General features: G+C 32.0%; 4 protein-coding genes across 17 annotated transcripts in view; 2 read left to right on the forward strand and 2 right to left on the reverse strand.

Moving 5' to 3' along the window:
* Positions 1–22,497, forward strand: part of Atp8a (ATPase 8A) — a 46,975-nt gene extending 24,478 nt beyond the window's left edge. For 8 of the 14 annotated variants that reach the window (XM_064048169.1, XM_064048272.1, XM_064048191.1 and 5 more), the window contains 4 exons: positions 6,190–6,324; positions 6,488–6,586; positions 7,400–7,479; positions 7,609–8,496. In XM_064048169.1, coding sequence (XP_063904239.1) covers positions 6,190–6,324; positions 6,488–6,586; positions 7,400–7,479; positions 7,609–7,706 — 412 coding nt within the window. In that variant the 3' untranslated portion in view covers positions 7,707–8,496. The other 6 variants (XR_010279648.1, XM_064048216.1, XM_064048246.1 and 3 more) reach the window with 6 other exon arrangements.
* Positions 8,482–22,024, reverse strand: LOC135123564 (polyglutamylase complex subunit TTLL1). The gene is made up of 5 exons (XM_064048352.1): positions 21,772–22,024; positions 21,364–21,723; positions 21,112–21,313; positions 8,789–9,019; positions 8,482–8,744 (listed from the first exon to the last, which is right to left on the reverse strand). The coding sequence occupies exons 1-5, from the start codon at positions 21,942–21,944 to the stop codon at positions 8,508–8,510; spliced, it is 1,203 nt and encodes a 400-aa protein (XP_063904422.1). The 5' UTR covers positions 21,945–22,024; the 3' UTR covers positions 8,482–8,507.
* Positions 21,972–24,058, reverse strand: LOC135123609 (large ribosomal subunit protein uL23m). The gene is made up of 3 exons (XM_064048410.1): positions 23,835–24,058; positions 23,509–23,788; positions 21,972–22,196 (listed from the first exon to the last, which is right to left on the reverse strand). The coding sequence occupies exons 1-3, from the start codon at positions 23,846–23,848 to the stop codon at positions 22,038–22,040; spliced, it is 453 nt and encodes a 150-aa protein (XP_063904480.1). The 5' UTR covers positions 23,849–24,058; the 3' UTR covers positions 21,972–22,037.
* Positions 22,250–23,516, forward strand: LOC135123577 (1,5-anhydro-D-fructose reductase-like). Its single transcript, XM_064048361.1, has 3 exons — positions 22,250–22,534; positions 22,575–22,742; positions 22,790–23,516. Exons 1-3 carry the CDS (start codon positions 22,265–22,267, stop codon positions 23,489–23,491), a joined length of 1,140 nt encoding a protein of 379 aa, XP_063904431.1. The 5' UTR covers positions 22,250–22,264; the 3' UTR covers positions 23,492–23,516.
* Positions 24,059–24,393: the final 335 nt, after the last annotated feature.

A 24,393-nucleotide genomic window follows, 5' to 3' on the forward strand; every position in this document is an offset into this window, starting at 1 on the left:
GCGGTTTTTGGATTTCCAGTCTTCCAATTTTTCAGTTTCTTTAATTTCCAATATTTTGATACATTTTTCTTTTTATTTTATTTTTCACTTTTTCGAATTTTAAGTTTTTCAATTTTTATTTCGATTTTTCAAATTTTCGTTTCTTCAAATTTTCGTGTTTGATTTTCACTTTTGACATTTTTCAAGTTTTCATTATGTACTTTTTCGTTTTTTTTTTTTAATTTTGATTTTTACAGTTTCTTGACTTCTAAATTTTTCAATTTTTCGAGTTGCAATTTTTTAATTTTGCAATTTTTCGATATTACAGTTTCTCATTTTTCGATTTTTCACATTCTCAGTTTTTAATTTTTGTCATTTTCCATTTTTCGTTTCCTCAATTTTTCAAGTTCTCGATCTTTATTTTTCATTTTCCCGATTTTTTTATTTTTCATTTTCTCGGTTTTGTGTCACAAATTTTAATTTTTTTCAATCCTTTATTTCTTGTTGTTTCTTTGGATTTTTCAATTTTTCGTTTCGTCAATTTTTTGAATTTTCAGTTTCTCAATTTTTACTTTCCACAATTTTTCATGATCCCGATTTTTATTTTTCAATGTGGCGAATTTTTAATTTTTATTTTCTTGATTTATATCACAATTGTCCGTTTTTTAATTTCCTTTATTTTCTGTTTTTTTTTTCGATTTTACAATTTTTCATTTGTTCAATTTTTCAAATTTTCAGACTGAATTTTCAGTTCGTCCATTTTGCACTTTCCAGTTTTTGGATTTCCAGTCTTCCGATTTTCCAATTTCTTTAATTTTCAATATTTCTATTTCATAATACATATTTCCTTTTTTTTATTGTTCACTTTTTCGATTCTTAAGATTTTTCAAGTTTTCATTTTGTAATTTTGTTTTTTTATTTTTCATTTTTCAATTTTACAATTATTCGGTTTGCATCAGTTTTTTAATTTGACAATTTTTCAATATTACAGTTTTTCATTTTTCGATTTTTCAGTTTCTCAATTTTTAATTTTTCCCTTTTCCAATTTTTTATTTCCGATTTTTATTTTTCATTTTCCCGATTTTTAATTTTCACTTTTTCGATTTTATATCGTCACAATTTTTCGTTTTTTCATTTCTTTTATTTTTTGTTGTTTCTTTCGATTTTACAATTTTTCGTTTATTCAATTTTTCAAATTTTCAGGTTTTTTTCAATTTTTCTTCAAATTTTCAAGTTTGATTTTCACTTTTTACAATTTTACAATTTATCGACTTCCAAATTTTCCAATTTTTCAATATTACAATTTCTCATTTTTCACATTTTTGATTTTTAATTTTGCCCTTTTTCAATTTTTCAACTCCCCGATTTTTATTTTGCATTTTCCTGATTTTTCTTTTTCATTTTCTCGATTTTATATCGCAATTTTTTGCTTTTTCATTTCCTTAATCTTTTTGTTTCTTTCGATTTTCCAATTTTTCGTTTATTCAATTTTTCAAATTTTCAGGCCAATCGATTCCAATTCGTCGATTTTCCAATTTTTAAATTTTCAGTTTCCACCCCTTTTTTACTTTTGGGATTTTCAATTTTTCGTTGGACTTTGGATTTTTCAAATTTTTGACAGTTTTATACTTCGATTTCTCAATTTTTTTCAACTTTTCGATGTTTTAATTTTTCTTTTTTAAAATTTTTCATTTTTTTTTTATTTCTCCATTCAGATGTTTGGATATTTTGATTGTTCAATTTCTCAATTTATCAATTTCTCAATTTTTTTCTATTTCTCGATGTTTCGATTTTTGGATTTGTCGGTTTTTCAATTTTCCAATTTTTCGATGTTTCGATTTTTCAGTTTTTCGATTTTTAAATTTTAGATTTTTCGATAGAAAGGCCAAAAATTCCAGACTTCTTTAATTGAAAATTTGAAATCGAACAATGGAAAAAACGAAAAATCGAGAAATTGAAACAAAAAAAATTGAAAATTAGAATATCGAAAAATCGAAAATCGAAGTATTGGAAAATTGAAAAACGAAATAACGAAAAGTAAAAAATTGAAAAATCGAAAAACTGAAGAATTGGAGAAGTAAAAAAATTTAAACTGAAGAATGAAAAAATTAATACATAAATCGAAAATTCGATAAATCAAAAATCGAAAAATCGGAAAATAGAAAGATTGAAATTCGAACAATGACTATTGAAAACTCAATAAAATCAAACAATCCAAAAGCAAAAAAATTAAAAAATCGAAAAACCGAAGAATTGAAAAATTGAAAATGGAAAAGTAAAAAAAAAACAAATATCGAATAGCTACAATGAATATCGAAAACTAGAGAAATCAAAAAGTCGAAAAGCAAAACACTGAAAACTCGAAAAACTGAAGAATTGAAAATGGAAAAGTAAAAAAAATCAAATATCGAATGGTCGAAAAATAAAAAAGTAAAAGTCTAAAAATTGAAGAATGAGAAAATTAAGAATTCGTAAATTAAAAAAGTCAAAAATCGAAAATTTGAAAAAAGAAATTATTGAAAAATTAGAAATAGAGAAATGGAAAAAGAAACAAATTGAGAAATCGAAAAATGAAAAAATCGGGGAATCGAGAAAGAATGTAAATTCCCAGATTTCGAAAATTGAAAATTTAAAAAATCAGAAATTCGAGATATCGAAAAACTGAAGAATAAGAAATAAAATTGGTAATCGCAAAATAAAATATGTAATTGGAAAATCGAAAAACTGAAAAAATTAAAAACAGAGTTCAAGCAACCGAAAACGAAAAAAAAAAAAAAGTCTAAAAACTGAAGAATGTAAAAATTGAAAACTCAAAAAAACGAAATATAGAAACAATGAAATTTCGAACAACGAAAAGCGAAAACTCGAGAAATCAAAAAATCGACATGCAAAAATAATGAAAAATTAAAAATGGAAAAGTAAAATAATCAAATATCAAAAAATAAAAAAGTCAAAAATCGAAAATTTGGAAAATCGGAGAATTGAAAGAATGAAAAATAGAGACATCGAAAAAGAAGCAAATTGACAACTCGAATATTGAGAAATCAAAAAATGAAAAATTCGAAAAATCGAAAAATGAATGCGAAATGTAAAGAAATTAAAAAATCCAAAAACTGAAGAAATTAAATACCAAAGTTCAAGAAACCATAAAGTAAAAAAATTTAAAAGACTAAAAACTGAAGAATGTAAAAATTCAAAAATCGAAAACTCGAGAAATCAAAAAACCCACACAAACAAAAAAAAAATGAAAAATCGAAAAAGTGGAGAATAGAAAAATTAAAATTCGATAAGTTAAAAAAAATAGAAAATTTGAATATCGATTAATCGAAAAGCAAAAAAGTTAAAAAGGTCTGTAAACAGTAGAATGGAAACATTGGAAAATCGAAAATTAAAAAAAATTAAATCGAGAAGTCGAAAAGGTAAGGTAAATTTTTCAACTCCCCGATTTTTATTTTGCATTTTCCTGATTTTTTATTTTTCATTTTCTCGATTTTATATCATAATTTTTTGTTTTTTCATTTCCTTAATTTTTGTTGTTTCTTTCGATTTTCCAATTTTTCGTTTATTCAACTTTTCAAATTTTCAGGCCAATCGATTCCAAATTCGTCGATTTTCCAATTTTTAAATTTTTCAGTTTGCAGTTTTTGGGTTTCCACCCCTTTTTTACTTTTTGGATTTTCAATGTTTCGTTAAACTTGAGATTTTTCAAATTTTCGACAGTTTTATACTTCGATTTCTCAATTTTTTTTTCAACTTTTCGATGTTTTCATTTTTCTTTTTTAAAATTTTTCTTTTTTTTTATTTCTGGATTTATCGAATTCAGATGTTTGGATGTTTTGATTGTTCAATTTCTCAATTTTTTTCTATTTCTCGATGTTTCCATTTTTCAATTTTTTTAAATTCTGGAGTCGATTTTTCAGTTTTTTGATTTTCAAGTTTTAGATTTTCGAATTTTTCTTTTTTGATTCTTTGATGTTTGGATTTCTCCATTTTTCAATTTTGCGATATTTCAATTGTTCAATGTTTTAAATTTTAGATTTTTCCATAGAAAGTCAAAAATTCCAGACTTCGGTAATTGAAAATTTGAAATCGAACAATGGAAAAATTGAAAATTAGAATATCGAAAAACCGAAAATTCCAGATTTCCAAAATCGAATATTTGAATAATCAAAAATTCGAGATATCGAAAAATCGAAAAGTAAAAAAATTGAAAAATCGAAAAACTGAAGAATAGGAGAAGTAAAAAAATTTAAACTGAAGAATGAAAAATGAAAATTCGAAAAACTGAAGAATTGAAAATGGAAAAGTAAAAAAAATCAAATATAGAATAGTCGAAAAATAAAAAACTACAAGTCTAAAAATTGAAGAATGAGAAAATTGAGAATTCGTAAATTAAAAAAGGCAAAAATCGAAAATTTGAAAAAAGAGATTATCGAAAAAATTAAAAATAGAGAAATCTAAAAGGAAACAAATTGAAAACTCGAATATTGAGAAATCGAAAAATGAAAAAATCGGGGAATCGAGAAAGAATGTAAATTCCAGATTGCGAAAATTGAAAATTTTAAAAATCAGAAATTCGAGATATCGAAAAATCGAAAATTCTAAAAAATGAAAAGTTGAAATATTGAAATTTCAAGTTACGAAAATCGAAATCTCGAGACATCAAAAAACCGACAAACAAACAAAAAAGTGAAAAATCGAAAAAGTGGAGAATAAAAAAAATTAAAAATCGATAAGTAAAAAAATTAGAAAATTTGAATATCGATTAATCGAAAAGCAAAAAAGTCTAAAAACAGTAGAATGGAAAAATTGGAAAATCGAAAATTAAAAAAGTAAAAAATCCAAAATTTTGAAAAATTGAAGAATAAAAAAAATTTTAATCCAGGAGCCGAAAAGGAAGCGTAAATTTTTCATTTTCTCGATTTTATATCACAATTTTTTGTTTTTTCATTTCCTAATTTTTGTTGTTTCTTTCGATTTTCCAATTTTTCGTTTATTCAATTTTTCAAATTTTCGAGTACAATCGATTCCGGTTCGTCGATTTTCCAATTTTTAAATTTTTCAGTGTGCAGTTTTTGGGTTCCTACCCCTTTTTTACTTTTTGGATTTTCAATTTTTCGTTAAACTTTGGATTTTTCAAATTTTCGACAGTTTTATACTTCGATTTCTCAATTTTTTTTCAACTTTTCGATGTTTTAATTTTTCTTTTTTAAAATTTCTCAATTTTTGTATATTTTTGGATTTCTCGGTTTTTCGATTTTCCAATTTTTCGATGTTTCGATTTTTCAGTTTTTCGAATTTTAAGTTTTAGATTTTCGAATTTTTCTTTTTTGATTCTTTGATTTTTCAATTTTGCAATATTTCAATTGTTCAATGTTTTAAATTTTAGATTTTTCGATTTCTGGATTTTTTGATTTTCCAGTTCTTGAACATTTCTATTTTCCAATTTTTCAAATTTTGACGTTGCTAAATTTTCAGTTTTCCGATTTTGCAATTAATATATTTTTTTTATTTTCCCGTTTCTCGAATTCGCAGTTTCGATTTTTGGATTTTTCAGTTTTCCAATTTTTTAAATTTTCAAGTTTTGACGTTTCTGAATTTTCAGTTTTCCGATTTCTCAATTAATCTATTTTTTGATTTGCCCATTTTCGACTTGCCAAGGTTTCGATTTTTCAGTTTTTCAGTTCCTCAATTTTTCGATTTTTCAGGTTCCAGATTTTTCAGTTTTTCGATTCTTTAGGTTTGCAATTTTTGGATATTTCGTCCAATTTTGTGAGTTTTCTCAGTTTTTCGATTCTTCAATTTTTCAATTTTGGGATTTTTTAGTATTTCGACTTTTGGATTTTCAATTTTTTGTTTTTTGAACGTTCGGTTTTCACAATCTTTCAACTTTTCGATATTTTAAGTTTTCGATTTTTAAAATTTTAGCTTTTTTGATTTCTCGAGTTTTCAGTTCTTCTATCCTTGAATATTTCAATTTTCGAAATTTAAAGTTAATTATAAATTACTTTTTTAAAAGATACATTAGAAGAACAGGAACAAAAACAGAGTAAGATACGGTAATAAAAATACAGGGTGTGATGATTCACTAGATTGGACACAAAAACTTAAAAGAAAAGGTTCAATTATTTTTAAATTTGACATTGTTTGTCATTTATGTTTCGTGAAGTGATAGTAGTTGGACGGAGACCAAATAACGATCGTTTTCAGCTTCTTCTGGCCGACGCTGGCCTTCGGCAGCGTGATGACAGGGATGTACTTAATGATTTTCACCTCGGCCGTGTTCTGGTTGGGCATGTTCCTCATCCCCGCCATAGCCATAATTCCAGATTTCCTCGTCAAAGTGTAAGTACACCCATGGTCCCTCGCTCCACCCCTACGACGACCAATCTTGTCCTTTTTTAGCCGCTTTCCCCGTTTTGTCCTCATTTTCCGGAGTTGGCACCCTGGCACGACGTAAACTCCCGCTAGGTATCCAAAAAGAGCACTAAAGTCGCTTTGTTCGTAGGGTTCATGGCACGGTGTTCAAGTCTCTCACGGACGCTGTTCGCGAGGGGGAGATTCGCAAGACCGGCACCGACGTATTCAGGGGTGAATCCAAGAACTCGTAAGTATCCCATAGATGGCGTTCGGTGTGCACGTGTTGCTACTTACTCGCATTCACTCCTTAGCCAGGGTGGGCGTTTTTCTTTTGTTTTCGTGCACGCAAGCACTGGGGTTGTTTTTTGAACAATTACAATTTGTTTTGTAGTGTGAGGTGTGGTTGTTTTCGACGATGGTGGAGTGGTGGTTTCTCACTTCAGCTCAATCGGTGTATCGTTTTCGCTCGATCATCCCGAAGTGGGTAGAATCATCATCCTCTCACCATCTTTCCCAGTAACGTAGTAGTTTTCTTTCATGACAGCACGGTAACTGGTGTCCGGTGGAAGCCGAACGTGAACACGATCGCTCCGGCTCGGCCTCATCAAGCTTGACTTTAGTTAAGTGTGGATCATTCCGTACTAACCAAGTTCCTCGTTTTTGTATTGGAATTGTTCAAAAAGGACGCACAAAAAGCGCACATTTATTTTCGATTTTTACGATTTACGAAGATGTTTATTTTTGATACGATTTTGTTTGGCAGCTAGAGTACTGATATTTTTGTAAACTTGTACACTTGTAAACGAAACAGAGTAAAATAAAACCGTACTTGATGTTCACTTGTAATGGTTGTTTTATGTTCTATGCCGAAATCTCCATGTTGGTAATAACTGGTTGTTTGTTGCAAGAACAATGCATGCTCTGGAACAGTTCGCCATATGTAAGTATCCGACTACGCATGTCCCCGCATGTCCTCGCCCTGCTTCTACTAACCGTAGCATGCTTGAGTGTTTGCCATAAGCTGTAAGTAGGCCAGAAGCGTTAGTTACGATGGTTGCAGACTCTCGGAGACTGCCCGTTTGCTGAAGAACGTGTTCACTCGCCGCACCCCGCGGATCGACTTGGAGGTCGAGATGTCACGTGAGTATCACCCCGTCACGCGCGAGCTTCTCACTATAACTACACCAAATTCCATTTATTTATAATTGGCCGATGCGTAGCTGCGCAGTCCGGGTAGATCCGGCTCAACTTAATGTGTGTTTTTATCAGATGGGTTCGCTTTTTCGCAAGAAGAGGGCGGTGTGGTGTCCCAGACTGCGGTTATCAGGGCTTACGACACCAACATTCCCAAACCGGACGGGATGTAATTCCACGCTCCGACACAGCCAAAATATGTGCTTTTCTAGCTTGTAAGTGGTCTAGTTTCGTTCGAGGGGTGAAACATACAGGGAGCGCTAATACTTTCGAGCTTACGTCGAGGGACGCTTGTGCCAAAGGGGTGGGGCGAGCTTGTGTATGTTTCATCCGATTTCGTTACAAGTAAGGGGCGCCGGGCGCTTTTTATTTCGGTTTTTTATTGACTGACTGTCTTGGGTCAAGGAGAGAATGGAAAGCGCTCCGGCCCCCAACACGAGTGTGTCAAATTACTACAATCACAGTCTAGGTGAGATTAGTTCTACAATAAGTCACTGTCACGTGCCTTTCTGAATTTAATTTTAGTGATACTAAGTGTAACACTTCACTGGAGAGACTTGAATTTTAGTATTAAGCTAACAAAAGTCTGTACAGATGGGAGACATATTTTCTGCAGTTTTTTTCTACAACTTACTCGATTTAGTCGATTTTTTCTCTCTTTATACATCTTTTTTACTCTGTTGAATTTTTGACTTTTGTTGTTAAACGGATTTCAGAGCCGGACTGGACGTCGTTCCGGCACTGAGTGTATAATAACTTGTAGTTATTGTTGTGATTCTGAATATTAATGTCTGTTAACCGGTTCCAATTTTAAGCGGTTACGTGCTTGTCGGCGCCTGCGCCTTCAATACGTATACGATTGTTCGAAGGGCGAAGCAACTTCAAGTTAATGTTAATCTATATAAACATGTACGCTATACATATTTTAAAGAAGATGTAATAAATGTATATTTATTTAACACATATACAGACTTTCACTTCCACCGATTCTGTTTCAAGTAGTTGCTACCTTCACCCTCGTGCAAGTGAATCAAGTCTTCGTCAATCAACAACTGAAAGTCTCCTAGTGCCTCCTGGCTCGGGATTTTGTTCCAGCGCACGTCGGGCATACCCGACGGCGGCACAATAATCGAAAAAATATTATCCATGAGTTTGTGCTTCAGAATCCTGTCGTTGGCGGTGGTGGACGTCAGACTCGGCGACGCGTTCACCTACAAAACCCAGTTAACTCAAACCAGTGCAGACATGTCAGCACCTCGATCAGCCACGGCTTCAGCTTATTATCAATGATAATATCGTAGCCGTAGCACTCAAAACAGTGCCGATCCGTCGCTATCACCGGCGCCACCGCCTTCAACGAATGAATAATCAACCAGCTGATCTGGTCGAACAACTTCTCCGTCACCTGCTTGCCTCTAGTACTCTCCAAGTGCAAACGCAAGTTCTGGACGCTTAGTTTACCCCCGTGGAGCGAATTGTACTCCCCCTGCAACCAAAACAACGTCAACGCGCATTTTCACTATACATCAGATGGCGCCATCAAACATTAGCAAAGGCAAACACCCTTCACTCTGCTCTTATACGAGGAGTTATCCATAAATCCATAATTAACATTGTTCCGTAAACAGTAATGTGTATAAACATATACGTACAAAATATGAAAATATACTTGACATAAAAAATATGAAGCAACGCGTTGTAACGTGATACGAAAGAATTGAATTTAAATGAATTTGTCGCCTATTTTTATTTGACTATATCTGAAGACTGACAGAAACTTACCAAGGGTTTTTAAACTGGTATAATTGTTTAGTTTTACAAGATTAAAGTAAAACAAGATTTTAAGTAAAATTTAGATTCGTGGTGTTACAAAAGTATTAACACAAAATGAAAATATATATTCAAAGTAAGTAACAGAATGACATAAACTTTCGGCGTTGACATTACAAATAATTACAAGACAGAAAAAAACGCATGAAGAACTTAAGAGGCATGTTTGTAATATCGAGTTGTTAAAGGTTGCTTTGAAGACTGTTTGTTTCAATGAAAATCAGTTGCTGTTATCCGATGTTTTGGTAGATTTTGTTTCAAAAATACGAGACAACTAATTGTTTCTTGAACTAGTTTCCGTAACTTCTAAAATTTAAAAAGGACACGCCGTTCTGCTGTAATAAAATCTAGATTAAGGTCAAAATCACACTAATATGACATCTGATTTTGTTAACCACATGAATATAATTTACATTAAAATAAGTTACAGACATTGTTTGAAATGTTTATTATATTTTTTTAGTTTTCACCTTAGACATCAAGATTTTTGGAAAAAAATCAACATTTTCCAATTTATAATGTTATTTAAATTTTAAAAAGTAGCATAGTCCTGATTTATAAATACGCTATTGGGATTTTTCGGCTTGTCGATTTCTCGATTTTTCAACTTTAAATCTCTCAGTTTTTCAATATTTCAATTTTGGGTTTCTCCGATTCTTCCATTCTTCAAATTTTCTATTTCTCGATTTTTTTATTTTTCGATTTCTCAGTCTTTCGATGTTTCAATGATACGATTTCTCAATTTTTGTCCTCTTCAATTTTACGGTTTTTAAATATTTCGATTTTTCAATTTTTCAAATTTTCACGTTTCTAAATTTATTATTTTCTATTTTTTTATATTCCCATTTCTCCACTTCCTAAAGTTTCGATTTTTCACACCTTCAATTCTTCAATTTTTTAAGATTACGATTTTTCGATTTTGCTGTTTTAGATTTTCGATTTCTCAATTTTCCAATTTTTTAATTTCTCAATTTTTTGAATATTTCTTTCAGTTATGAGATTTTTCAATATTTCAATTTTTCGACTTTTCGATTTTTGAATTGATGGATTTTTTTGATTTCTCGATTTTTTACGTTTTGGATTTTCAATTTATTGTAAACTTTAGATTTTTCAATTCTGCGACTGTTTAATGCTTCGATTTCTCAATTTTTCAACTTTTCGATGTTTTAATGTTTCATTTTTTAAAATTCTAGGTTTTTCGATATCTCGAGTTTCCAATTCTTCTATATTTCAATTTTTCAATTTTTCGATTTTTTTAATTTTAATTTTCGATTTTCCAGTTTTTCTTTTTTAAAATTTTTCGATTATTCAATTTTTTAATTTCTCAATTTATCGAATTCAGATGTTTCGTGGTTTTGATTGTTCAATTTCTCAATTTTTCAATTTTTAACTTTCCTTTTCGGCTTCCGACTCCTCAATTTCTCGATCCTCCGATTTTTCGATTTCTCGAAGTCTCAGTTTTTGAATTTTTCGATGTTCAGATTTTTGGATTTCTCGGTTTTTCGATTTTTTTCTTTTGAGCTTTTCAATTTCTGGATTTTCCAATTTTTCAATGTCCCGATTTTCCAATTTTTCAAATTGAATTGGATTTCCCGATTCTTCCATTTTGCGATATTTTAATTTTTCAATGTTTTAAATTTTAGATTTTTCGATTTCTCGATTTTTGACTTTTCAGTTCTTCAGTATTTAAATTTTTCAATTTTTCAAATTTTTGCGTTAAATTTTCAGTTTTCTGATTTCTCAATTAATCTATTTTTAATTTTCCCACTTCTCAAAATTTCGATTTTTCAGTTCTTCAATTCTTCGATTTTTCGACTTCGCTTTACTGGTTTTTAGATTTCTCAATTTTTGGATATTTCTTTCAGTTTTGATATTTTTCAATACTTCGATTCTTTGATTTTTCGACTTCTAGATTTTTCTATTTTTTATTTTTGGATTTTCAGTTTTTCGCTTTTTATATGTACTTTAGATTTTTTACATTTCAATTTCTCAATTTTTCAACTTTTCCATATTTTAATTTTTAAATTTCTATATTTTTCGGTTTCTCGAGTTTCCACTTCTATATTTTAATTCTCCAAATTTCCGAATTTTTAAATTTTTTGAGGTCTCAATTTATTGAGATTCGGATGTTTCGATGTTTTGATTATTCAATCTCTCGCTTTATCAATTTTTCCATATTTAAGTTTTCGATTTTTCGAGTTCTCGATTGTTCGACTCCTCGATTTTTTTGTCTTTTGATTTTTCGATTTCTCGATGTCTCAATTTTTGAATTTTACAATGTTTCGATTTTTCGATTTGTTGGTTTTTCGATTTTTTGCTCCTCGGTTTCTCGATTTTTCGATGTTTCGATTTTTGATTTATCCGATATTTCAATTTTCCAATTCTTCAAATTTTCTATTTCTCGATTTTTTTATTTTTCGATTTCTCAATCTTTCGATGTTTCAATGATACGATTTCTCAATTTTGTCCTCTTCAATTTTACGGTTTTTAAATATTTCGATTTTTCAATTTTTCAAATTTTCACGTTTCTAAATTTTCAGTTTGCCGATTTCTAAAGTATTTTTTTTTATTTGCCCATTTCTGGACTTCCTAAAGTTTCGATTTTTCACACCTTCAATTCTTCAATTTTTCGATTTTTTAAGATTACGATTTTTCGATTTTGCTGTTTTAGATTTTCGATTTTTCAATTTTCCAATTTTTTAATTTCTCAATGTTTTGAATATTTCTTTCAGTTATGAGATTTTTCAATATTTCAATTTTTCGACTTTTCGATTTTTGAATTGATGGATTTTTTTTGATTTCTCGATTTTTTACTTTTTGGAATTTTCAATTTATTATAAACTTTAGATTTTTCAATTCTGCGACTGTTTAATGCTTCGATTTCTCAATTTTTCAACTTTTCGATGTTTTAATATTCCATTTTTTAAAATTCTAGGTTTTTCGATATCTCGAGTTTTCAATTCTTCTACATTTCAGTTTTTAATTTATTTAATTTTAATTTTCGATTTTCCAGTTTTTCTTTTTTTAAATTTTTCGATTATTCAATTTTTTAATTTCTCAATTTATCGAATTCAGATGTTTCGTGGTTTTGATTGTTCAATTTCTCAATTTTTCAATTTTTAACTTTCCTTTTCGGCTTCCGACTCCTCAATTTCTCGATCCTCCGATTTTTCGATTTCTCGAAGTCTCAGTTTTTGAATTTTTCGATGTTTAGATTTTTGGATTTCTCGGTTTTTCGATTTTTTTCTTTTAAGCTTTTCAATTTCTGGATTTTCCAATTTTTCAATGTCCCGATTTTTCAATTTTTCAAATTGAATTGGATTTCTCGATTCTTCAATTTTGCGATATTTTAATTATTCAATGTTTTAAATTTTAGATTTTTCGATTTCCCGATTTTTGACTTTTCAGTTCTTTCGTATTTAAATTTTTCAATTTTTCAAATTTCTGCGTCAAATTTTCAGTTTTCTGATTTCTCAATTAATGTATTTTTGATTTTCCCACTTCTCAAAGTTTCGATTTTTCAGTTCTTCAATTCTTCGATTTTTCGACTTCGCTTTATTGGTTTTTAGATTTCTCAACATTTGGATATTTCTTTCAGTTTTGATATTTTTCAATACTTCGATTCTTTGATTTTTCGACTTCTAGATTTTTCTATTTTTTATTTTTGGATTTTCAGTTTTTCGCTTTTTATATGTACTCAATTTTTCCATATTTAAGTTTTCGATTTTTCGATTCTTTTGTCTTTTGATTTTTCGATTCCTCGATGTCTCACTTTTTGAATTTTACAATGTTTCGATTTTTCGATGTTTCGATTTTTGATTTATCCGATATTTCAATTTTCCAATTTTTTAAATTTTCAACTTCTCGATTCGTTGATTTTTCAGTTTTTCGAGTTTCGAATTTTTATTTTTTTGAATTTTCGATGTTTGGATTTCTCCATTTTTCAGTTTTAGGATATTTTAACTTTTCAATGTTTTAAATGTTAGATTTTTAGATTTTTCAGTTCTTCTTAATATTTTTTTATTTTTCAAATTTGGCGTTTCTGAATTTCTAGTTTTCGGATTTCTCAAGTAATCTATTTTTTTATATTCCCATTTCTCCACTTCCTAAAGTTTCGATTTTTCAGTTCTTCAGCTCTTCAATTTTTCGATTATTCAGGTTTTTGATTTTTCAATTTTTAGATTTTTTAAGTTTGCGATTTTTCGACTCTGCTTTTTTGACTTTTCTGTTTCCCAATTTTTTAATTTCCTAATTTTTGGATATTTCGTTCAATTTTGTGATTTTTCAGTTTTTCGATTCCCCAATTTTAACTTTTCAATTTTTAAATTATTGATTTTTTTCGATTTTTTGAGTTTTCAGTTCTTCTATATTTCAGTTTTTCAATTTTCGGAATTTTTAAATTTTCGATTGTCCAATTTTTTTTCGATTTTCCAATTTTCGATGTTTCGGTTTTTGAATTAACCGACTGTTCAATTTCTCGATTTTTAAATTTTAGATTTTCCAATTTTCCCATATTTGAATTTTCCAATGTTTTAAATTTTCGATTTCGCGGATTTACTGTGTTACAGTAGAATAGTCATCAGTCATTACTCATCAAGAACGATTATTGCTGTGCGTTAAAATGCCTACATATTGATAAGCACGTACATACAAGACGCATTTAAGGCTGTTTTAAGTTTGCTACATTTAATTTTTGCTATTTTAAATTTATTTCTTGATGTCTAAATCGTATATATTTAAATGGTGGTAAATAATTTGTGATAAAATGCATTTTAGTTTCAAAGATAATATGTATTTAATGATTTGACTACTGTTAATAAAAAAAACACGTAAGAAGATGTTCATATTGAATTAATTTGGTGTTCATAGTTTGATGATAACATTGATAACCCATAGTTGCTTATTTTGTGACTGCTCCCCGTACCATGGTAGAAGGAGACATGGTATAGGCATCCGATGTACCAATTTAAAAATGGTCTGCGCATCCATTTGTGACGTTAGGTGGCATCAACGACCTTGTGACTCTTGTGAGCTTCGCTAGGGAAGTCTAGGGAATTTCAGCTTGAGTTGTCATTGCTCTGTCCAATACGTCAATTAGTTGTCGGATAACGAATTGTATTTTAAATTTCGCGCTAATTTCACCCCACTTGACGTCACACCCGATGCGTATGCCCATAGATAAATAATACTACGTAAAATAGAATGCAAACTCGGCTGTAATGCGTGTCCCAGGTTTGTGTCTAGGCTTATGTACCGGCCACATAATAAGAGATAGCACTGATAGCAGTAAAGTATTTTTTTCCAAAAATTACTTGGCGACAACTTCCACAGCCAATTTTAAGAAACAATAAAAAAACTAATGTCATTTATGATTAGTATAAAAGTGTCATTTGTGTGATTATACGTGATAACAAAGCGTAAAATATGAAACTATGCAGTGTTTTGAAATGTCTAAACACTAAAATTATTAAACGCCATCGTTTTCCCAACCCCTACAAATACAACGAGCGTTTTAAAATTTGGTTGGAACGGACAGGGAATCCAAATTTAGGCAAATTAGATCCCACGAAAATATATAAAAATGGATATTTTCTTTGCGATGTACATTTTAAAGAAACGGATTTTGGCCCCAATCAAAAACTTAAAAATACTGCCATTCCTACAATTCAAATTATGCATGGTAAATATTTGTGTGCAAGTGAATGCCATAGATAATTTTTACAATAATTTCAGATAATATGAACGACCCCGAAAGACACACCCATGATCCCGTAAACCCTATTTCTATACCGGATTCTCAAAAATTTTGTACTGAAGTATCTCGAAATTCCAGAGAAACCCTAAACGAAACTTTAAACCAAGAATCTTCTCGAATACTAAATTTACATTCAAATTCTAGGAATATTTCGCGTACAGCCCGTAGAAACAAAATTAAGGTAGCTTCGTATCGCCAACGATTGAAATTATACTCCAAATTTGAAGTAAAATTAGAAAGCAAAATTTTAAGTCAGGATGCTATAAATTTTTGTTTATCACAATTAAAAAGACGAAATGTCAAACCAAAGGGTCGCAGGTTTACCACTGAAGATAAATTATTTGCATTAATGTTTTATAAACAGTCTGGGAGATGTTATAGAAAAATGAGACAGATTTTTGCACTGCCTTCACGTCAAACAATTATGTCTATGTTGAACAAAATTCCAGTAGACGTTGGTATAAACAAAATAATTTTCGACAATCTTAAAGAATCTGCTTCAAAATTAAATAACCAATATAGAATATGTGCATTAATTTTTGATGAAATGTCCATAATGCCCCACATAGACTATGACAAATATACGGATACATTTTTCGGATTTCAAAATTTTGGATTTGAACAAAATTTACAGATAGCAGATCATGTTCTTGTTTTTTTCATTCGCGGAGTGTTTAAAAAATGGCAACAGCCAATATACTTTGCATTTTCTTTTTCGTCTACAAAATCTTACATATTGACAACTATTATAAAAACTCTGGTTGAAAAAATACAAAATTGTGGATTCAAAATTCTGGTTACAATTTGTGATCAAGGCCAACCAAACCAAGCAGCTATAAATTCTCTGCTAAAGGAGTCGAAACAACGTTATATACATAAAGGGATGGAACCTAAAAGAAGAATTTTATTAGGGGATCAAGAAATTATTCCATTATATGACACGCCTCATTTAATTAAATGTATTAGGAACAATCTGCTTACTAAAAATTTAGTGTGGAAAACAAGCGAGGAAATTTTGGTTGCAAATTGGAAACATATAATCGATGCGTACTACAGTGATCAAACATGTGGAGAATTACGGGCTCTACACAAAATTACGGATCTCCACGTAATTCCGGAAAAAATTCAAAAGATGAAGGTGTGCTATGCGACACAAGTTTTGAGTCACTCAATGGCATCGACTATTACGCTATTGGTTAAATCTAGTAAATACAAATTTAAAAATAATTAACAGATTCATTTACAATTTAATTTTACAGCCGAATGCAGTTTAACACACGAGGCAATGGGAACAGCACGAATTATAAAATTTTTTGACAAGCTCTTCGACAGTGTAAATGGCAGTACTTTTCAACCACGGTGCGGAAAACCATTTTCTGGGGGCGTATTTAAATCTTCTGGTCATAAACATTTTTGGAAGGAAGCTATCAAAATTTTGGGTGATATGTATTTCGTCGATGAGGCCGGAAAAATGGTAGTACCTCCGTGTATAAAAAACTGGATTGCAACGTTAGAAGGTTTTGTGGATTTACATACAATTTTAGTAGAACAGGGCAGGTGCAAATATTTTTTACCTAGATGTTTAAATCAAGATGTTATTGAAAACTATTTTGGCAAAATCAGAAGCCAAAGAAATCGAGCAACTAATCTAACGGCAGCCCAATTTAAGGAAAGTTTCAAATCTCTATTATTACGCAATTTTTATAGTTCAAATTCAGTGGGCGCAAACTGTGAGAAAACGAACATACCGGATTTATTTCATATTAAAAGACTTGTGGATAAAAACATAAATCAACCTTCAGTAAATGAAACGAGTTACGAAATTTTAAACGTGAATATGTACATTTCAAAACTGTCTCCATATAATTTAGAAAAAGATCTTCATAAAAATATTGTTGGTTATGTGTCTGGCTGGGTTGCGAAAACATTAAGAAATTTGAAGTGTGAATATTGTAAAACCCAAATTTTAAACAATTTTTCGGAAGACGAACAATGTTACAAATTAATACGTATAAGAGAATACAATTGTAATAACAGAAAATTGCAATATTGTAAGTTAGATTTTATAAAAAACATTAACAGAATTTATAATATTTCAAGAATCGTTTTAAACAATTGTACATCTTTCGACAACATCAAAAACAAAATTTCGTTTATAGTATCTCATCATGTCAAATTTTCGTTTCATTGTGAACATAAGGAATTAATTGAAAATGAAATATGTAATAAAATTATATATTTAACAATTTTTACGTTTGTAAAAGGTTTGAATTTAATTTTAAGCGGTCGCGATACAAGAGTTTCCACACATAAAAATGCATTATATCAAAACGCTTGTATAATGTACCAAAAAAAATTAAAGTCAAAAAATCGTAGAAAATACTAATAAATTGTATATTATTCTACTTTGTGTTTTTGATATTATTAGTGATAATAAAAATAAAATATTAATTATAAAATATGCAGCAATGACGCATCTAGTAGTTCATGCTTTAGCACCGGCCACAAGGCACCAGGGGGCGTTTATTGAGACCAAAAATCAAGTGGGAGTTTGCATTCTATTTACGTAGTATTATTTATCTATGCGTATGCCTATACCATGTCTCCTTCTACCATGTCCCCGTACAACGTACTGATTAATACGTCCGTTTACTACCTTATCGACATCAGACTATTTTTACCCCCTTTCGTAAGGTACCGCCACTTCATAGTGAAGCGCATAGATAAATAATACTACGTAAAATAGAAAGCAAACTCCCACTTGATTTTTGGTCTCAATAAACGCCCCCTGGTGCCTTGTGGCCGGTGCTAAAGCATGAACTACTAGATGCGTCATTGCTGCATATTTTATAATTAATATTTTATTTTTATTATCACTAATAATATCAAAAACACAAAGTAGAATAATATACAATTTATTAGTATTGTCTACGATTTTTTGAATTTAATTTTTTTTGGTACATTATACAAGCGTTTTGATATAATGCATTTTTATGTGTGGAAACTCTTGTATCGCGACCGCTTAAAATTAAATTCAAACCTTTTACAAACGTAAAAATTGTTAAATATATAATTTTATTACATATTTCACTTTCAATTAATTCCTTATGTTCACAATGAAACGAAAATTTGACATGATGAGATACTATAAACGAAATTTCGTTTTTGATGTTGTCGAAAGATGTACAATTGTTTCAAACGATTCTTGAAATATTATAAATTCTGTTAATGTTTTTTATAAAATCTAACTTACAATATTGCAATTTTCTGTTATTACAATTGTATTCTCTTATACGTATTAATTTGTAACATTGTTCGTCTTCCGAAAAATTGTTTAAAATTTGGGTTTTACAATATTCACACTTCAAATTTCTTAATGTTTTCGCAACCCAGCCAGACACATAACCAACAATACTTTTATGAAGATCTTTTTCTAAATTATATGGAGACAGTTTTGAAATGTACATATTCACGTTTAAAATTTCGTAACTCGTTTCATTTAGGTTGATTTATGTTTTTATCCACAAGTCTTTTAATATGAAATAAATCCGGTATGTTCGTTTTCTCACAGTTTGCGCCCACTAAATTTGAACTATAAAAATTGCGTAATAATAGAGATTTGAAACTTTCCTTAAATTGGGCTGCCGTTAGATTAGTTGCTCGATTTCTTTGACTTCTGATTTTGCCAAAATAGTTTTCAATAACATCTTGATTTAAACATCTAGGTAAAAAATATTTGCACCTGCCCTGTTCTACTAAAATTGTATGTAAATCCACAAAACCTTCTAACGTTGCAATCCAGTTTTTTATACACGGAGGTACTACCATTTTTCCGGCCTCATCGACGAAATACATATCACCCAAAATTTTGATAGCTTCCTTCCAAAAATGTTTATGACCAGAAGATTTAAATACGCCCCCAGAAAATGGTTTTCCGCACCGTGGTTGAAAAGTACTGCCATTTACACTGTCGAAGAGCTTGTCAAAAAATTTTATAATTCGTGCTGTTCCCATTGCCTCGTGTGTTAAACTGCATTCGGCTGTAAAATTAAATTGTAAATGAATCTGTTAATTATTTTTAAATTTGTATTTACTAGATTTAACCAATAGCGTAATAGTCGATGCCATTGAGTGACTCAAAACTTGTGTCGCATAGCACACCTTTATCTTTTGAATTTTTTCCGGAATTACGTGGAGATCCGTAATTTTGTGTAGAGCCCGTAATTCTCCACATGTTTGATCACTGTAGTACGCATCGATTATATGTTTCCAATTTGCAACCAAAATTTCCTCGCTTGTTTTCCACACTAAATTTTTAGTAAGCAGATTGTTCCTAATACATTTAATTAAATGAGGCGTGTCATATAATAGAATAATTTCTTGATCCCCTAATAAAATTCTTCTTTTAGGTTCCATCCCTTTATGTATATAACGTTGTTTCGACTCCTTTAGCAGAGAATTTATAGCTGCTTGGTTTTGGTTGGCCTTGATCACAAATTGTAACCAGAATTTTGAATCCACAATTTTGTATTTTTTCAACCAGAGTTTTTATAATAGTTGGCAATATGTAAGATTTTGTAGACGAAAAAGAAAATGCAAAGTATATTGGCTGTTGCCATTTTTTAAACACTCCGCGAATGAAAAAAACAAGAACATGATCTGCTATCTGTAAATTTTGTTCAAATCCAAAATTTTGAAATCCGAAAAATGTATCCGTATATTTGTCATAGTCTATGTGGGGCATTATGGACATTTCATCAAAAATTAATGCACATATTCTATCTTGGTTATTTAATTTTGAAGCAGATTCTTTAAGATTGTCGAAAATTATTTTGTTTATACCAACGTCTACTGGAATTTTGTTCAACATAGACATAATTGTTTGACGTGAAGGCAGTGCAAAAATCTGTCTCATTTTTCTATAACATCTCCCAGACTGTTTATAAAACATTAATGCAAATAATTTATCTTCAGTGGTAAACCTGCGACCCTTTGGTTTGACATTTCGTCTTTTTAATTGTGATAAACAAAAATTTATAGCATCCTGACTTAAAATTTTGCTTTCTAATTTTACTTCAAATTTGGAGTATAATTTCAATCGTTGGCGAAACGAAGCTACCTTAATTTTGTTTCTACGGGCTGTACGCGAAATAGTCCTAGAATTTGAATGTAAATTTAGTATTCGAGAAGATTCTTGGTTTAAAGTTTCGTTTAGGGTTTCTCTGGAATTTCGAGATACTTCAGTACAAAATTTTTGAGAATCCGGTATAGAAATAGGGTTTACGGGATCATGGGTGTGTCTTTCGGGGTCGTTCATATTATCTGAAATTATTGTAAAAATTATCTATGGCATTCACTTGCACACAAATATTTACCATCATAATTTGAATTGTAGGAATGGCAGTATTTTTAAGTTTTTGATTGGGGCCAAAATCCGTTTCTTTAAAATGTACATCGCAAAGAAAATATCCATTTTTATATATTTTCGTGGGATCTAATTTGCCTAAATTTGGATTCCCTGTCCGTTCCAACCAAATTTTAAAACGCTCGTTGTATTTGTAGGGGTTGGGAAAACGATGGCGTTTAATAATTTTAGTGTTTAGACATTTCAAAACACTGCATAGTTTCATATTTTACGCTTTGTTATCACGTATAATCACACAAATGACACTTTTATACTAATCATAAATGACATTAGTTTTTTTATTGTTTCTTAAAATTGGCTGTGGAAGTTGTCGCCAAGTAATTTTTGGAAAAAAATACTTTACTGCTATCAGTGCTATCTCTTATTATGTGGCCGGTACATAAGCCTAGACACAAACCTGGGACACGCATTACAGCCGAGTTTGCATTCTATTTTACGTAGTATTATTTATCTATGGTGAAGCGAATGAGATGTAAAATGTATATTCATTCTTTTCTACATGGGAAAGTGATTGTCCGTATAGGTTGTCCAACTATAATATACTTAAACAAACAAAAATATTACCCACCCCGTGTTTCTGCACCGACACATTCGTCAAGTGGACATACATATTGTCCAGCTCCGCCACACTTGAGTCGTACTTAACCGTACAAAACCTGCAGAAACCCATCCGGAACTGGTAGGCTTTGAGGGGGCGAAACGACGTCACTAAAACATACAAACGCAAGTCGAACTTTTTCCCCCCGATGAGTAACGGGTTGTCTATGTATCTGCAACGTGACAGTCAGAAGTTAAGTCACAGTTTAAGTCACGCTAGTACTTAGAAATGACGTAACTCTCACGCGTGAGTTGCTGCTGGAACGGACCTTTGGATTCGCGGGACCACCGCTTCAGTTTCGACAGTTTGTTAATGAGGAAAATCCCGGAACCTTGGGACCGACCACACGGTTTCATGATCCAGGTGCTCTGAGGCGCTTTTCGGTACTCTTCGACGAACATGTTGTAGTCCGCAGGTAGTACGAAAGTCACCGGGATGAAGTCCAAGTGGAGGTACTTCGAGTCGCCTCTTTCCGCCAGCATATTACCCTCTTTTTCTAAGTCGCGTCTGTATCGCTTTATGTTTTTAACTAGTAGGTCTTTTCGGGAGATTTCGTAGTGGTTCGGGAAGTGGTTGATTAGTCTGAAATTGGTTTAGTACAGAGGGGGTGGTTGCTTTTGGGTACCCTACTGGTTATCGTGCATTCGATATCCACTGTCCACACTAAACAAACTCCGACAGGTTTGGGTCCCCGCCCAGTAGATGTTCCAGTCATCTTCAGGACCCACTTGAATCCACCCTCGTTTTTCGCAGTTTGCGACAACGACGCTCTTGTCAAGATCGGTACAAAACGTTACACGCATTGTCACTGCGAATTTAGTAAGAATGGGTTGACATTTATTTCTACCTTTATTGATCAAACTTATCGCTATGGTTATATACAAAGGACTATGGATTTAAATGCTAAACCAGCCGGGCATGTTCGGCCGCTCTTTGTTCTTGTCCATGAAGTCGCTAAGGCTCTGTTTCGCCTGCTCCAGAGTGGCTTCTTCGTCCTTTTTCGCCTCTTTGTTTTCCGGGAACAAGTTAGGGAAGACGAATTTTTCGTCCCTGGGCTAGAATGCGGGTACAAAAACGTGAAAGTGCGTTTTTAGTCTATTGACCTTATTTTATTAAGCAGGATATGAATTTATCGACATTTATAAAAATGTTGGTGAAACATCCTATACATGATAAGTTATGTCACAATCACAACAAAATTATCAAAACATCCAAAGCAATGAAACAATTACTCAGCAAAAACCGTATCATATCAATCAAAATCCCCACTTGTCTTAGATCGTTTCGTACCGCACCCAACCTCAAATACTGCACCCATCCCCCAAAAATGGCGCGCGTCCTCAAACTCAACAACGGCACCCAAATCCCCGTCGTGGGTTTGGGAACCTACAAGGTAAACCCCATCTCATCCACAAACCCCAACGCAATTTTAGTCGCCCCCAGGTCAAGTCCAGCAAGCCGTCAAGGACGCCGTCTCCGTCGGCTACCGCCACATCGACTGCGCCTGGTTCTACGAGAACGAAGCCGAAGTGGGTGAAGGCCTGCACGCCAAAATCGCCGACGGAACGATAAAAAGAAGCGACGTTTTCATAACCAGCAAAGTAAACACGGACATAACCTCAAACGTCAAACTTAACTGAATTTGCAGATTTGGAACAACCACCACGCGAAAGAGAAAGTCGTCCCTATGTTGAAAGACTCCCTCAGCAAGCTTAAACTCGACTATGTCGATTTGTATTTAGTTCATTGGCCGATGGGGTTCAAAGAGACGGCTCCGTCCTTACCTACTGACGCGTCAGGGTACAGCGACGTGGACTACTTGGAAACGTGGGAGGGCATGGAGGAGTGCGTTCGACTAGGACTAACCAAAAGCATTGGCCTGTCGAACTTTAACAGCGAGCAAGTCGAGCGCGTCGTGACAAATTGTAAAATTAAACCAGTGGTTAACCAAGTCGAGGTGAACCCCAACATCAACCAGAAAAAACTAATCAAGTTTTGTAAAGATCGCGATATCGTGGTCGTGGGGTTTTGCCCCTTGGGGCGCAGCAACTACGCGGGCCGCCCTGGATTCCCGTCGCCCACGATTCACGATCCTGAAGTCATCAAAATGGGTGAAAAATACAACAAAACGGCCGCTCAAGTCGTGCTTAACTATCTAGTGTCTCTGGGGGTTGTTGTGATACCAAAGTCCGTAACGAAGTCGCGGATTGAAGAAAATTTCGACATTTTCGACTTTACGTTGGATAAGAACGACGTGGCTTATTTGGATTCGTGTAACAAGAATGAACGATGCAGCCCCCAGACGGCGTACAAGGACCATAAATATTTCCCTTTTAGTATCGAGTTTTAATTAAGAAATAAACTTACCAGAGTAACGTAAGCGTATTTGGTGTCGTCGTCCTTTACTATGTAACCCTTAACAGGCACCCGTCTCGTTTCCCCCAGCGCTATTCGCGTCCGCACGTCGATCACTTTAATGTTATAAATTTTTTCAAGGTAATTCTGGATGTCATACTTTGTCATTTCCATTGAACAGGCGAACTGGACTACGTTTGGGGGCTGCTCGTGCGTCGGGCGCACGAGTTTGAGCCAAAAATTGGGCAGGAAAACGCGTAGCTGGGGGCCCCCTCTTTGATAAATCGGATACCTAAAAACCATGTTGACCCAAAATTGAAACAATACTAAGTAAATACCATCTTGTAGACATCTCTAATTATAATAAAGTAAAAAATCGCTGTTTTGTTACAAAAATAATAAAAACTTGCTCAGCACATAGTATAGGTTATGTTGGCGTGCGGGTTAAGCACCAACCTCAAAAACAAAAATCACTAAGTGATTATATTTTCGGACAACGTTCGACTAAAAATGACCTCATCGATTAATAGTACAAAAACTAATTACACTTTACTGACTGTTTCATTCTAAACAATTTTGTTGCTTTTCTTTGCGAGATTCCTTTTTTATTGTTCGATTTTTTGGGGCGATCGTTGCCAACCTCACCGTCACAAAGTTCCACTCTTTTATTTCAATTTTTCCCAGACAAAAATAAAGAAGCTCGATATTGATTAAAACTATTTTTATTCTCGACGATTGTCTGCTAGGACTTTTTATCAGTCTATAATTATTTTGAGCCTTAACTTCGCCGCTTCACGACGTCTTCCAGTCCGTTAAGTACTGATCAATGAGTGGAAACTAGGAACGACTATAATGACACTAATTGAGTAGAAAACAATTTATTCAAATCTCCGACAA

The sequence above is a fragment of the Zophobas morio genome, unplaced genomic scaffold, assembly GCF_036711695.1.
Source record: "Zophobas morio isolate AGI-343-1 ecotype UQ-CSIRO unplaced genomic scaffold, CSIRO_AGI_Zmor_V1 ptg000002l, whole genome shotgun sequence".
Taxonomy (NCBI): domain Eukaryota; kingdom Metazoa; phylum Arthropoda; class Insecta; order Coleoptera; family Tenebrionidae; genus Zophobas; species Zophobas morio.